The 16,977-nt window shown below is 35.5% G+C and overlaps 1 protein-coding gene across 1 annotated transcript in view; it reads right to left on the bottom strand.

Moving 5' to 3' along the window:
• The window catches only part of pcdh15b (protocadherin-related 15b), a 215,654-nt gene that overhangs the window by 178,428 nt on the left and 20,249 nt on the right, over window positions 1-16,977 (bottom strand). The window contains exons 3-4 of the mRNA XM_016513238.1: window positions 7,198-7,212; window positions 6,787-6,852 (exon numbers count right to left, since the gene is read on the bottom strand). Coding sequence (XP_016368724.1) covers window positions 6,787-6,852; window positions 7,198-7,212 — 81 coding nt within the window. The remainder of the gene's footprint in view (window positions 1-6,786; window positions 6,853-7,197; window positions 7,213-16,977) is intronic.

Raw genomic sequence — 16,977 nt, 5'->3', positions numbered from 1 at the left:
GCATATTAAAATAATTTCTGAAGGATCATGTGACACTTAAGACTGGCGTAATGATGCTGAAAATTCAGTTTTGGCATCACAGGAATAAATTACATTTTAAAATACAGAATTCTATAACTAGAATGGCCATAGTGGTCATTCTGACCGTTCATACTAGATTGAACTGAATGCCATTTTTGTCATATCATATTTACATTCGAAGCTTCTTTACAATGAATACAATGAAGCTTTGAATGTCTGTTTTCATATTTTATGACGTCATCACCCTAAAAAATATTTGTAATATTGTAATATTTAAGTGTGTAAGAGCTACGTAGACCGCTCCCGAATGTGCGTGTCTCGCTTTGTGAGTCTAAATGCCAACAAATATGAACTGAAGCAGAATATTTCTATAGATAAAACATTTTGTGAATTTCGGAAGTGATTACATACATCTTTTTTCAATACATTTTTACTTTTGCACTTTACAACGCTCTGGAGTTATTGGACATGTTTGGATCAGATTAATTGGAAACAATTCTATGCAGCCACCACTGGAATCGTGATCCATGAATAAATGTATCTGTATTGATAGCATAGGTAGGCCTAATAATAAACATTGTCACTGTCGCTAAAAAAGTTATTACATTTTAAAATCTAAAAACGGTCAAAATGACTGCCTTGGTAGTTCTAGTCTTAAAATGTAACGCAAAAGTAACGTAACACATTACTTTCCATAAAATTAACTAATTAGGGAGCAAAGCAATATTGTAATGCATTACTTTTTTAAAGTAACTTTCTTCAACACTGGTGAAGACCTTCTCAAGACAAGACAATCTTGGGCAGTTCAGTAGGTCTCAGTTTCAAATACAGAAATGGATGCTGCTCCTAACTCAAAGAATGAGGACAAAACTAATAACTCAGATCAAATGCAGCCTACTAATTGACAGAGCTGGCTCAAGTACGAGGCGAATCTAATCATCAAGCAAGGGTCACTTCGGTCAGTTTTGTGGCTCTAATTGGACGCAGAGAGGATGATCAGAGAGCACATGGGGCATTTAACAAGAGCCAGAGGAGAGCATGGTCAGATGAAGATGATGAGTTGATGCAAGGCATGTTGAATTTTGGGATATAAATGGATGCCCTTCAACCCTTTATCCTTGCAGTCAAACAACAGGTCAGTTTACTCCCCAAAAGCCTCCAACAAACCCACTTCTAGCCTGACACCAAAATCCACACTTTTTCCAGCCTATCTTGCCTAGATCAATAGTTTTGCCACCCAACCGTCACTCAAACGTAGCCATAATTACTCACCAATCCAAGCTTTCCACCTTTGTCTTCTCCACTATTGTGGACACTCAAAGGGAACGTCAATGCTAAACCAGGTTTGACTTAGTCCCCATTGAGCCAGCAACTTCATCGAGGTCTGACAGTTAATCTATCCTGCAACCAATGTGGTAACCTCCAGCGTGCACTCGATCAACATCAGGGTCCCCCAATACCTAACATTCACTGTACAAAGAGGAGCACAAGAACCATACTGAGGAACTAATGTAATAATGATCAACGTGTAATAGTCTTCAATGCCTTACAGGAGTAAATAATGGTGAAAGGCTCTTGATGTAATTGTTTCTTTTCTCAATAAAATTATTTTCAGTATCATAACTCCAGCCATTTGAAGAAATTGTTGAGACAAGTGCTAAATGAAATCATGCTTGAGGTTACAGGTTGATTTTTTTCCCTACCACTGCATTTTTCAGCAGTGAAAACGGGCATTCCAGATTATGCGTATCTTGATTGAAATGCAGTAGCATGTGAGTAGTTTTATACACAATTCACAGATATTTCATTCATAAATGAGTACTATCAAAGCAACAACCTGAGAGATGATTATAATAGTGCTTGAAATCTCACAGGCTAAAATGAGTCATGCTTAGGTGTAATACATGCAAATTCAATATTTAAAACTCAAACTGACTTTCACCCACACTATTTGATATTGAATTTGTTCCGGATTATTTCCGGATTACTTTATTTAAATATATATTAAAAATGTAATTCATACATATAGTGCAATGAATATACTATGATGAATGTTCTTTCGAGGGCCTTTAAAGAACCTTTGATTATTCTTACAAAAACATTTTTAAAAAAGTTCCTGCTTATTAATATAATTTGGAGGAAAAGAAAAAAAAAACTGACTGCCAAATTTAATTAATTCACCAACATGCAATAAATAAATAATATCAGTAAATCTCTCAAAATATCAGATACCTTGACCTTTTTTTTTAAATGACAAAACAAGGTTAGTTCAGGTTTTAAAATGTCATATGGTGTAACTCCACAAGAAATTAGTGAATTAATAATTAATTATTAATCATTCTTTTTTTTTTCTTTTTTTTTTACTACACACAGAATACATATTTTTTTTTTATATTTTTATACAAGTACTTTCAAAAATTCAATATTTAAAACTCAAACTGACTTTCACCCACACTATTTGATATTGAATTTGTTCCGGATTATTTCCGGATTACTTTATTTAAATATATATTAAAAATGTAATTCATACATATAGTGCAATGAATATACTATGATGAATGTTCTTTCGAGGGCCTTTAAAGAACCTTTGATTATTCTTACAAAAACATTTTTTAAAAAGTTCCTGCTTATTAATATAATTTGGAGGAAAAGAAAAAAAAAACTGACTGCCAAATTTAATTAATTCACCAACATGCAATAAATAAATAATATCAGTAAATCTCTCAAAATATCAGATACCTTGACCTTTTTTTTTAAATGACAAAACAAGGTTAGTTCAGGTTTTAAAATGTCATATGGTGTGACTCCACAATAAATTAGTGAATTAATAATTAATTATTAATAATTCTTTTTTTTTTTCTTTTTTTTTTACTACACACAGAATACATATGTTTTTTTTATATTTTTATACAAGTACTTTCAACATCTATTTGGTCTCAGACCCTGCATAGTTCTTGTATTCTGGATGAAGCACAGCAAAATGGAACAGAATGCAGACTATTCACAAAGTGCATGTTTAAATAAAAAAGTACCTTTTAAAATGATACACTCATGGAGACCCAACACAATGGCCAACAACTAAAAATGTTTACATTGACCAATGATGACAAAGTGTGCAAACTGAGAACATGCAGCCCTTTGACATAGATAAAAAGCTTGCTTAAGTTGCTTCTTTTAATTTATTCCCTTTAATGTAGTACCATTACAGCCATTAGTTTAAAAACTCCAAAACTAGTTAACGTCAGCAATCATTTAGTCAGTTACTGAATGACTAATAGACCATTCCAAGTAGATGGTATCTAAAGTTTTCACTTAGTACTTGCCCATGCATTTATATTGCAATTATAAACATGTATTGTAAAAGTGTAATTAAGTGCTTTAAATAAAAGACAGAAAGAAGGAAAGCGAGAGAAAGATGTGTCTCCTCAGAGCAAACATTTTACACATAAAACATTTATCACTATTTCCCTGTGACAACTCTGTTTACAGTTTGAGCTTTCCAAAGTTGACACATTTTTAGCCAAAATGATGATCCTTTATGTGGCATAGCTTTCAAGGTGTTTTAAAGATAATGTGTGGATCTCAGAGACGGGAGGATGGAATGAGTGAAAATGGGGTATCATCTGTAATTTGAGGTAAAGGCAGCATCTCATTGCATACATTAAAGAGGATAATACTCTTGGATGAATATGATTATTCTTTACTCTAATAATTGCGTAGAGATTCACAGCTTTAGGAGAGAAATTTCAAGGTAAATTGCAAAAGAAGAGATTACTACAAATCCTGCCAACTGATAAAAGCTCTGAAATAAGCCTAAGAGAAGAGATTTTCCTTAATTTGACTAAGCAAACACTTCTCAAACTTCTGGACAAATGCTCAACTATTTCATCTATTTCTGTAGTGATGTGGTAATAAACATCTGTAATTTGAGGTAAAGGCAGCATCTCATTGCATACATTAAAGAGGATAATACTCTTGGATGAATATGATTATTCTTTACTCTAATAATTGCGTAGAGATTCACAGCTTTAGGAGAGAAATTTCAAGGTAAATTGCAAAAGAAGAGATTACTACAAATCCTGCCAATTTATAAAAGCTCTGAAATAAGCCTAAGAGAAGCGATTTTCCTTAATTTGACTAAGCAAACACTTCTCAAACTTCTGGACAAACGCTCAACTATTTCATCTATTTCTGTAGTGATGTGGTAATAAATACAAACAGAGAGAAGAGATTCGCTCATACTAAAATCAAATTGTACGCTGAGATAATCTCCAAACATTAAAAAACAAAGACAGAAACAGTCAAATTTATAACACTTTCTGCACTGCAAATATACAATTTTGTACCAAATGTACCATTTTGAATGCAAAAAAATATATATATTATTTTAAATATGCAAAAGTATGGTATGATTATACAGAAAAGTACCCAGAGGTACGTATTTTTATGAGACTGGGTTGATTATATGTTAAATCATGAAATCAAAATTATTTTCGTTTTCTCAATTCTGGTATATACTGTATATTTTTTAAAAAATTAAAACGATATATTGGAGTACTACTATTTTAGTTTTTCTATTTCAAAATTTTACGTTTAATTCAATGTGTTAATTGCTGATTCTTTGCAACTGTTTGTGAAATTTACTAGCAATTTATTAGTTATATATATATATATACTGCAAAAGTGTTGACCCTTTATCACACCTGTAAGCCGTTCCAATTATGTTCAAAGTAGGGCTGCACAATTAATCGAATTTCTAATCGCGATTACAATTATGGATGCCACAATTACGTAATTGTTCAAAGCGGCAATTAATCGTTCAAAGTCCACTTATGTTTTATAACATTATAATACCATTCATATTTTTACTTTTTTATAATTTAAAGAACAAACCAATCCGATGTATAGTTGACATTTGAGGCTTAATACTATTGAAAAGCACTAACTAATTTCAGTTAGAGTGTTTTCAGCTTGTTTATTTTCATATAAAAAATACGGCATGCAGTTGCATCAAACAATGGTATAAACATCATTCAATGTAAATTGTGATAATCGTAATTAATAATCGCAATTACAGTTTCAAGGGAATAATCGACAATTATGATTTTTGTCATAATCGTGCAGCCCTAGTTCAAAGGCAAATGCAGCTCTCAGGCTTCTCCTGAAGCCTTCTTATAGCCCCTCAACATTTGAGCACACAGATACAGAGAGCAGATGAAGAGAGGATGAAATGACAATACTTGAAAGGCCCATCAAAGTAGCAGCGTACTGTACACCATCTGTGCATCTGCGCCCTGGTGAGGTGCGCCATGGGAGGTCTAAGGTAAGTGTGAAGAACAAAAATAGCTTTCATCAGTGCAACATACACACCGTTTTGTCCACAAATGTTCTCCAGTGGATTTGAACAAATCTGTTTACATCCATCACTGTCAATTAGCACACAATGAAGGAAATCACACAGGAGAGCTGCGGCACTTTTGTACTCTGTATTTCAATCTACCTCTTATTAACTAGCTACCCACAGTTCAGTTTAACCACATAATGACTGATCTGAGACACCAATTTACATACTCACAGTACAGTAAGCCATTTGTCATTGAGCACAAACACGCCTCTTTTAAATGTAAATTAAGATCAGTGCTATAAAATGATGGCAAGAAAACACATCTTTTTATCCTTGCGTTTTCAATTTAGTCTGATTCTCAAACAATTGACTCTAATGAACCAGTTCTTTTTAGTGAATCAGAAACATACAGCACAACCAGTGTAGTCTGATTCAAACACAAAAACTATTCTTTTGATCAAGTCCTTCATCTCAAGACCAATCATTTAAAAACACTCAAACACAAGAGTTACAGTTCAGTCATTCAAAGTCTTCACTGAACTCACTAAATATGTCAGAGAAGCTACTGAATCAATATTCAAGTTCTGTATAGTACAGTACGCTGCTTAGCAATACTGGAAAATAGAGATTGCTTCAAAGCAGCTTCACAGTATTAAACAATATCGTAACAAAATAAATGATGCAAACTTAAAAAATTAGGCAAATCCAAAATACACAATTCATGTCACTATTTGGTTCCAGTCAGTTCAGTGTTGGTTCAGTTCAGATCAAATAACTGTTAACAAATAACGAGTTCAAATGAGCAATAAGCAGCTCTACTGAAATCAACAGTGTCATTATTCTGCTCAAGTCATTCAAAACTCATTTCCGTTCAATAACAGTATCGACGTTGCAAAATTCATGAATCATGAACAAATTCAATTCAGCTAAAAAGCAGGTTTACATAAGACAATCATGTCAGTTCCATTTGTTATCAACACAACTTGAACTGAATATACTCAAATGAATCATAAATGAATCAAAATATATCAAAATCACAATCTAATCGAATCAAAAGCTTCTGAACTAGAATCCTCCACAACCAAACTCTCAGAACATATTCGCATGATTGGGAATTGCAACATATTTTATGGACATGTTTATGCCGTTACCTGATTGGTGGAAGTGAATCAGCACCAAAACAACAAAAACCATGGCAGTAAATGAGCATTGAGCGGGAACAATTCATTTTTAGTGAACTGTCCACCTCAGATTTTTAAACAGTTCATCTGAGCTAAACCAAAAATTGGCAGACTTGAATTTCATGATTAAACTCAAGTGCTGTTCTGAATTCTGACCACACTCTTTCAAAACGACTGTCCTTCATTTTAGTTTAATGAAATGCAGATACAAAAAAAAAGAAACGAACAATGTAGACCTACCATTAGGACTCTCCTCATCTATGGCTACAATGGTTGCAGGCGGGCCTGTTCTGGAGAGCTTGCACTCTGTAAAACAAGGACACAGAATGAATGGGAAAAAAGGAAGAGAAAAAAGAGACATCAGAATTTCATCAAGTCTAGACCGCTGCGTAACTCATACTAAACAAGACATTTCAATTTCAGCTCCCATTAAGTCACACAACCTGCACATATAAATGGATCTACGCGTACTGTAACCTATCCACTACCGGGACCGGGGGACCACAAGTCAAAGAGAGATTTACAAAATGACTTCTTTATGTGTATAGAGATAGCTGTTGCCACTGGGGTTGTGAAGGGTTAATAGAGTTGTGCTCTCATGCCCGATGAGAGAACAAAAGAGGAACAGAAAGATAAGATACATCGTCTTACCCTCATACTGCCAGTCTGGAGTCACGGATAGTGTCATCGGCAGAGAGCAGGAGAACGATGGAGTGACAGAGAGGTGGGGAGAGACAGAAGAAAAAAGAAGCACAAAATCAAATTTTCCACCGATGCTCGTAAGATAAATAACCAAAGAGAAAGAGACATATACATGGAGAAATTCAGAAGACAAGCAGTGTTACTAGCAAGTGGTGTTCACTCGAGTACATTTATTTTCTGGTGGTCCTCAAGATGATCATGATTTTGCAAAGTAGGAAATGTTGCTGGAAGAGCATTCCGGTCAAACGAATAAAGTTCTAGGTCTATCGTTAACCATTAACTACCATTAAAATCAAAGGGAAACGATCAGTTACCCTAACTTAACCCTGAAAACTGACTGGTTGAAAGAAATGAGGACATTGCTTTAGGCAAAATTAAAGTAAGCAGACCACAAACAGTTTTGGATAGCATTCCTGTCAAACAAATAGAATCCTAAACCCACTCCTAACAATTAACAACCCCTAAAATCAACATGGGCTCTGTGGAACAACGTTCCTCTACCCACATTTTTGCAAAAACTTACGTATACATATAATTCACTGCAGTTTCCAGCTGAAATAAACATTAGTGGCAGTAAAATAACTACAACTTTTATTTCGCTTCACGCAAATTATGATTACAGTGCAGAATATAAATTATTAAAGACATATTTTCAAACATTTCAATCTCGATTCCCACTGGTTGTACACTATTTTAATCCAATACCACCAAAAATGTTGATCCATGAATGTCCTACTTGGCAAAAGCATGGTTACAAAGCAACTGGACATCAAAGTGTCCATGATTTTGCCAATTAAGAAAAAATGTACCCATATCTATATCTTTTTGTTTGCTTGCTTTTTTTGGTCCTGGTACAGCACTCCTGTCAATCAAACATATCCCTAAACAGTACATGCCTTCACTTAACTTAAGTCTAAATATTTGATGGATATTATGATCATTTTGAAATCCTAACCTCAGTCCTCGTGACCCCCCGCTCTGCATATTTTGCATGTCTCTCAAAATTTAACACACCTTATTCAAATCACCAGCTCGTTATAAGAGAGCTCCATGCATGAACTGTGTTCCAATGGACACTGTCCCACAGTGTTCACTGCTCCCTACTCCCTGAGCACGGGAAATATGTTGAAGTTTACTTCACTTCGGAACATTCATTCACTGAATTGCGCTACTTTCCTGCCTGCAGAGTCTTCACACACAGACAAAACTTACTAGAGAAGTGTAAAGTGTGACATAATATACAACTGTAAATAAATACAATTTCAATTCACGACTCGCACACTTTAATGCCCTTTGAATGGAACATATACAATCCCTTCAAACTGGAATCATGGCGGAATATCCTGTGAATATCCACTTCGCAGGGTCGAATAGAAGTGATAAGAGAAACTTACAAAATGTGCAGAGCGGGGGGGGGTCGCGAGAACTGGAATTGAGAACTGCTGTCCTAAACCTCACCCTAAACTCTGGTTGACGAGAGCCCCAACCATAACCTTAACCATTTCAGTCTACAAGCACAGGAAAATGATAACAATGTTCTTCAAACCCTGATGAAAATCAACTGGATGAAAATATACACCTATCCCAAACCCTAACCTTAACCATTTACTCTAAATTCAAATGACAGTCAAACACAATCCAACTAATACTTGTTTTAGCTTTAACGTAGACCTGCATTTTGCGCTCTATTTTACCGCAGCATTGCAGGAACTGACTATCTGCTCTCTTGATTTACACTGGCAAGCAATGAGACAGTGAACGCGCTGCAGTCCTTGAGTGACTGATTTGATTAACATGCTCCTTCATGGTACGCAAGACGAGATCTACGACTGCCAGTGGTTGCTGTTATTAGCAGGAGGAATCCGGTCTCAACCCACTGGCTTTTCTCCGCCGGTCTCTCCTCCCTGCGCACCTTTATCCTGAAATTAATGGTAAGTTATGAGAAGACGACAGTAGAATATAAATCATACAAAATCGACACCATGAATTCTGCAACACAGATCAGTGATTATGATCAAAATGGGCTTTCTTTGAGGGCGCTACACAAAGCGAGAACAAGTAGGAAATTAATTGTCCCGTTACGCAAAGGTTAATAGAGTGGGGGAACTATGACGTCAGAATCCGGAAGTGTAATTCGCCGTGGGTTCCTTCGAGATTTTCCTATGGGGTTTTTCAATTAATGAGTAAAATAAAGCTTGCGGTAAACATAACTTGACGATACTTTTATGTTTTGTTCTACAATGTAAACTGCACACACTTACAGCCCAAACGTTCTTATCTAGTTGCTTATGAAAAAATGAACATAACTCCTTCAAAATTTGTGTTTTGGGTATGGATCCGTGTAATTTACGTTGTAGAACAAACCGTAAAAGTATCGTCAAGTTATGCTTACCACAAGCTTTATTTTACTCATTAATTGAAAAACCCCACAGGAAAATTTCGAAGGAACCCGCAGTGAATTACTCTTCCGGATTCTGACGTCATAGTTCCCCCACTCTATAGTTTAAAGAGCAAATGAAGGTCAAGTCTACAGTAAAAGTTCCCCGGATCGGTTTTCCGTGTGGCGATGACGACCGTTTGCATCTTTGCTTGCGTCTCCAAGGCACGTCTCTGGCCTGCCACTCATGAATTAGAGATTGATAGCATTTGTGTGGCTTTACGTAACATCAGAAGTGCTGACACATTAAACCAAGGCAAGTCAAGCTCTCTTAGCAACTGGGCCTATGATGGTGAGCAGGGTATCAAAGGAAAGACCAACTATCTTGTGTCGCCATTAAAGTTTCATGGCTGTGGGGCCCCTTTTTATATTGAGCAAAGGAAAACCATGACTCAGGCAGAAAGCTTAGTTATTACCATTGATGAACTTGGAACAAATGGTGTTCCAAATAGCAACCTAGACCACAAAAATGGGCAATAAGCTTTTATTTTCTTAGTTTTTTTTAGCCTAGAGGTGACCTAAATTTCTCTCAGCTTCAGCAAAGTTAAGACTCTACCACAGCATAGCGAAGTTCAGAAACTAATATGGCGCTTTTAAAGGTATAGTTCACCCAAAAGTTAAAATTGTCATAATTTACTCGACAAAATTCAGGTTTGGAACAACAAGAGTGTCTTTCTTTTATTGACCACAAAACGAGGTTGTCAGGATGTTTTCAAAGCTCTTTTTCGTACAATAAAAGAGTAAGAGGACCTAGGATGACCTCGCATAACCCATTGTCCGTAGACAGACTCCAAACGTTATTTTGGTTAACTAAAACTACAACAATGTAAAAAAAAAAGTTACAATGAAATTAAATAAAATAAACATTAGCTGATATATATATATATATATATATATACAACAGTTCGTCCTGGTTCTCAAATCTGATTGGTTGAGAACCGTGAGATATTGTACTGGTATCGCTACAGGAACGCCCTTTCACAATGTTGTATCACTCCGCTTGTTCTAGGTCTATGTTTTTTTTTAATTATTCACTGAGCTAATCGTAGAGTATGTTAGTTAATATAAGAAGAAACGTCTAGCTTCGCATGCAGTGTGTAATGTAGCTGTATGTGAATGTAAACAATCTGCAAAGTTGTAAAGCGAAAAGTGCATGATAAATAAAGTTATTGTCTCCCAAAAGAAAGAATCGACTCGAACATCCGAAACGAGTCATCAGGAATTCGAATCCTACTTTGTCAGGGAGTAACACATTTGCATAATGCCCAGCTATATTTTATGTTGGCCGGCCGCAAACAACTTGTCACCACCCTCAAACACTGTAGCTGGTTAGTGTGGTAAACATCATGTCGAGAAGACGCTGTGAAAGTAAATTAATTTTATTTTCACTTCCGAATGATGAGATTGCAAAGAATCAGTGGTTAAAATTCATTTTTTCCACTGTGCCTCAGCAGTACAACCCCAATCTTTTTTTGTGTTTGTATTTTACTGACGACTGCTTCTCTAATCTCGAGTAGTTCAACGTGGGATTCACAAAATGCTTGCTCTTGAAAGATGGCTCAGTACCCAGTTTATTTGGACCAGCTGGCTCCACTGAATCACAACCTGTAAGTATGATAAATAGGGATGTAATGATTCACCGCGAGCCGGTTGAAATTTGGTACAAATAAATAATATATTTATTTACAAATGTACATAATAATACATTTGGGGGTGAAAGTTTATATAAGTGTATCTTTGAGGGGAACTGATGTCTTTAGAAACGTTTAGATGATATTTTCTTTTCATCTCATCTCTGTATAATTCATATTAAAGCAGCATTCATGAGTGCTGCGCTGCTTTGTTTACAGCGGTAACCAAGGTAACGCTGTATCGCTGCTGTTTCATAAGTGCTACCTGCTGTCAGAGAGTGAATCTGCGTCTCATTTAGAGCTTCTGCTCTTTGTTTCGTGCAGATGTTTTATGTAATATAGTTTCACAAAACTAAAGTCAGAGCTTTCTGTTTTTGTTTTAAAATTTCAAATTATACAATCTAATTTAGATTAAAAAAACTGCTTATGCTGCATGCATTCAGCATCTTTGTTTGGATTGTGATTCAAATGCAGTGGTTGCCTCTAATTTTGAATGGAAAGAGCACAGGTAGCCTTTGTTTATATGAAGAGATTTTTTGTCTTAATTATTTGTTTAGATTTAGGGTTTGTTTTAAAATTTCACTTTAGTTTAGTTTTTTGACATATTTTTGTTTAACAAAGAAATGTGCAGCATTTTGTCCAAGCAATAATAAAGGACACCTTTTCATTTATAATTTGTCTTAAATCTAATTTTGTTTAGAAAAAATCGTGAGAAAATCGAATCGTGAAATCAGTATCGTGAATAGAATCGAATCATGAGTTGAGTGAATCGTTACATCTCTAATGATAAATGATGTTTACAGATGTTATACTTTCTATTGAGCATTAGAAATACAGAACTATGGCAATGGGCGTTTTGTTTCCAACATGCGCTTTATGCATTAGACCAATCACAACAGACTGGGCCATCTGACCAATCAGAGCAGGGTAGGCTCAGGAAAAGGAGGATTTGATAGAGAATGAACCTTAGAACTGCTTCGAATGTATCGTTTGAGAACCGATGGAAAATGAGGTGATAATATATGCATATTTTGACCTTGCATGCATGTAAACCTATTGTAGGAAACTCCAAAAACAATATTAGGAACCTTAAAAATGGCATAATAAGGGCACTTTATCTACTTTAGATGAAACTTGATGTACTAAAACAATTAAAATAAAATGAATAGAATCTACAAAAAATAAATATGTCAAAAACAAAAGCATACAAAAATATTAAAACTTTAACTAAAATTAAAATGAAAATGGAAAATAGAAAAATAAAAAACATGGCGGTGGCTGCAACAACAATACTACAGCGAGAATAAAAGTTGGGCCTTCCTTCTTTGCGTGAACATTTGGCGGTGTTATGCAAATTTGTCTCCTCCACATCACCCTGTAGCTCCATTTTGGAGAGTATCCGCCGGACGTAAACAGCGGATGTTGTTCTGTGTCAGCTGCGTCACACGGATACGCTGTTTTTGTTCAGATCAAATCACAACAACGTAGGAAACAGATCCGGCATGACGCAGCTGACACAGAACATCATACGTTGTTTACGTTCAGCTGATTTAATGACAGAATTTTCATTTTTGGGTGAACTAACCCTTTAAAATATTAATAAAAATCATAATAGGCTGATGATACTAAAATAACACTGGTTCATACAACTTGTGCACTATATTCCAAGTTTTCTGAAATAATCATTCCCATTCTTTTAACCCTTAGCTTTGTTTGAGTAACAAACCAACACTTAAGTCATCATTAGAGTAATATTTTGTCATTTTTGGAGCTTTATAGGCCATGGTCACTTTCCACATCCAGTGTATGGAAAAGAGATGTGTGAAAATTCTGTATATGATCTCCTTGTGTTCCACACAAAAAGTAAGTCATGCAGGATTGATATAAGGTTGAGTAAATGAAAAAAAAAATTGAGTTAAGCATTCTTTAAAAGTATGCCACCAAATTTCAGAGCAAAATAAAGGGTGTAAAAGTGAGATGCTGAGGGTCGATCTTACGAATGCCTTAGATAAGATAACACACATCTGAAAGCTTGGAGAGGAGCGAATGGGAGTAATCACCAAGGAAATCAATACTCAGCAACACAGGAAGGAATCGCCTCCACTGCTCTCTGGCGGTCTGGCATCCTGGACTGGACTCTCTGGCCGATCACCCAGGCCTGCCTGTCTTTTCCTGCCTAGTGTTTGGACTGTGTTCACCCCTCTCCTCACCATCTCTCGTCTTGTCTGAAAGTCTGTTTCAATAAACCCGTTAACACTCACTCCACATTTGAGTCCTCCCTTCAGATCCCTGACAGAAACAATCTCTAAATAGCCCCCAAATCCAAAGCGTGAACATTACAAAAATGTTGTTTCCCTACTAAGGTTTATCCAAATTTTTATTTTATTTTATTTTTTTATTTATGACAAAGAAATTATCAACCTCTGAATTGTTCTCTAAAGATTGCCTGAATGTATAACATGTAAATAATCATTATTGCATAAACACATGCATGAAGCCTAACAGCTTCCATGAAGCATTTGAGACTGCTCTGATCTGGCGGCTTCGTAATAATTACTGAAGCTGTGATTACAGTACTTAACTCTTTGCTGACTGAATCATCTCATTGATGATCATACATGTTACGTGACACCCCCTGGGTGGAATGGTTTTTAATGACGGGAATGGTTTTCTTTGAAGAAATATCTTAGAGAAGCTAACATGATACTCTAATTACTGTACATCTAGCTCAGATAGCATGCACTGCAAATTAACAACAATTGACTTTTTCTCTTTTTGGGGAAGAATAAACTGCTTCTGTCATTTTTGTCCAAAAAAAAAAAAGCAAACCAAAACACATTAAATTGAAAATACTTTACATTTCTGAAAAAAATATTCTATGCAGTAGAGTTCTTTTTCAAATTAGTTCTGACCAATCAGGATATGGCAAAAAAAAAAAAGTATCATATTAATCACTGATATGAAAAATTATCATAATTTTGAGGACGTGTATCTTCAGCACAGTTTGCACTGCAGGCTGCAATTATTAATAATATTATTATTTTTTGTCTCTTAGAAATGCACAATAAATTAATAAAAATTGCAACAACCTAATTTTTTTATAATGTGAAATTTTATTAATCTGTCTGTTTTGAGTTTTATTAAAATTAACCATTGATCTTCCATAGTAGCATACATTTAGATCATGATAACCACAGTTAAAACCACACATATAGCACCTCAATACCGTGGTAACTATAGTTGTATACTATACCGTTGTTTCTAGGTGTTTGTATGAAAAAACAGTAGTCTAAATACATTTAGTATAAATGCACAAATGCTATAGCTTAATCAAAAACATTTTTTTTATTATATTCCATTACTCCTATAATACATTTAATACATGTCTACATTAATAATATAATAAATATCCCACATTTCTGTCACAATACCATGGTGCAGTTAGTGTTAATACAGTAAATCCATGGTAACCCAGGTGAAAAAGACGTAGTATTAAATGTATTAAAAAATGCTTCAAATATACTCTAACTGTAGTTCATGAAGTATTAAAAGGACATTTTAAATGTATTTTAAGAATTACACTTAAATTGCACTAAATATACTTAAAGTGGTTCCATTTTAACACAATTTCAATATATTAAATATATTACAAATAGATTAAAATCAAACTTAAACATATCTTGAAATACACTTAATATACTTAAAGTTGTTTCAAAATAATATATTTAATATGCACTTAGTATAGTATAATTTAAATATAGTAAGTATGTCTGAAAAAGCACAATTTAAATATATTTCTTTTTCACCTGGGAAACGATGGCAATTTGTAGACTGAAAACCCTTCTGACTGCCTCGTGCACAGAGTTTCTCCTGTCAGCACTGATTCATCTGGCTTTAAACTAGTTTAAATCACAGAGTCATTTGTGTTCTCTTCTGAATTCAAGCACTTCATACTGTTAACAGTGCTGTTTAGTGGTCGCGTGAACGAGACTTATCAGCGAGTAAACTCATCTGCTCTAGTAAGTTTGCACTGCGCTGCTGTTTGAACTTTGAGCAGAGCGCATACATGCTCTGTGTGGTGCGGTTCAAATGAGTAGTGCTGTTTCTTTCCGTTTTTGGCGCATAAACATTATATCGAACATTTATTGAACTCCTGTTATTGTAATTCACAAAGTGAGCGGTCTAGTTTAGTAATGCCGCACTACTTTGCTTCCTTGGGCTGCAAAAACACTTACAGTATATTTAAATGAAATTTAAGTGGCTGTGTAATCAGATTATTTTACAAAATGTTTCACAATTAATATTCCCTTTTTAATAATTGTAAAGCATTAGGATACGCAAATACTGTCATCAGTGATTTGTTAATAGTGACAGACCACTTACAGCATTTTTGAAACAGACAGACAGACAGACAGACAGATAGATAGATAGATAGATAGATATAGACAAGACAGACAGACAGACAGATAGATAGATAGACAGTTAGACATACCATTGAGTATTATTTATTTTATTTTTACCCTGCATTTTCTAAAAGTGGCCCCTGAGCTGTGGAATTTGAGTTTCTCTGGTATATGGTTTTACTGCCCCAGGGTTTCTGAAGAATATCTAGAACAATAAAAGGACAGTGCAATGCAGGAATGACATCCACGTCAACACATTGCAGCACATGGCTGCTTGTCAGGCGGGACACATCCATCACAGCTAAGGTCAAAGTTCTCAACTTCTACCTTCTGAGTGGAATTGATGTCTCCACGGGGAGTCATTCACTACTGTCTGCTGATCGTCCCTTTTCATGTCTCCTATACATCAATCTGCCCTTGTGCTTAAGTCACAGCTCTCGGCAGAAAGTAAGTGTGAAGATAACCACACTCAGCAAAAACTTCCAATCACTTTAATTTGTTTTGAATGGGAAAGTACCAAAGTTTGTATAAGTGTTTTCAAATTTTAATTGAAACCATTCTGGGTTTTATTGCATGCCAGGACGCAGTGATTGGAAGGACGATATGGAGGGAATGCACACGTACAATAATGAACTGGTTTTTACTCATTACGTATCCCATAACTTTAAACCACAAGCCAAATTTACTTTAAATTACTTTTAAGTCGCTATATAAAGACTGACCTCTTTTGCATCGAAAAATCTCTCATCACCAACTCCAATGGGTCTGCAGCATATTATGCATTATGAACAGCTCTGACCTGATACAATATAAGCATGTTGACTCACACCGTGTGGCATCCCTGAAGGGAAACATTATTGCAATTCTAATGACCACTGAAATGTTTAGCAATGAAGCATGTCTGAGCTGCGAATTCGTATAGACTGATGAAAAATGGATGAGATTATATTTCTCGGAATGAATCTCAGCCTTGTCCTTAGTTAGCATTCAGTGTACACCATGCCTAGCTGACCTACTCTGGCTGAACCATGTCCCTGAACAGAGCGGGCACATCTGAATCTTCGGGGGCGAGAGAGAGCAAGCGCTTGGGAAGCTGGACTGCCGAACTCTAGTGGTCATGGTTCAAGTGAGAATAGAGCGCATGAGGCCAACTCCGCTATCAACTTTAGCCTGTTACTCTAATGGTATTCTTGCACACTGCAATATGGGAGGTGTCAGCTGTTCAGTTCAAGTCCGCAAGGATAAGAATCCACCAGAT

Source organism: Sinocyclocheilus rhinocerous, unplaced genomic scaffold (genome assembly GCF_001515625.1).
Source record: "Sinocyclocheilus rhinocerous isolate Xijiao unplaced genomic scaffold, SAMN03320098_v1.1 scaffold24, whole genome shotgun sequence".
Classification (NCBI taxonomy): Eukaryota; Metazoa; Chordata; class Actinopteri; order Cypriniformes; family Cyprinidae; genus Sinocyclocheilus; species Sinocyclocheilus rhinocerous.
Note: the sequence above shows the minus strand (reverse complement) of the source record. Positions and strands in the feature narration are given on the sequence as shown.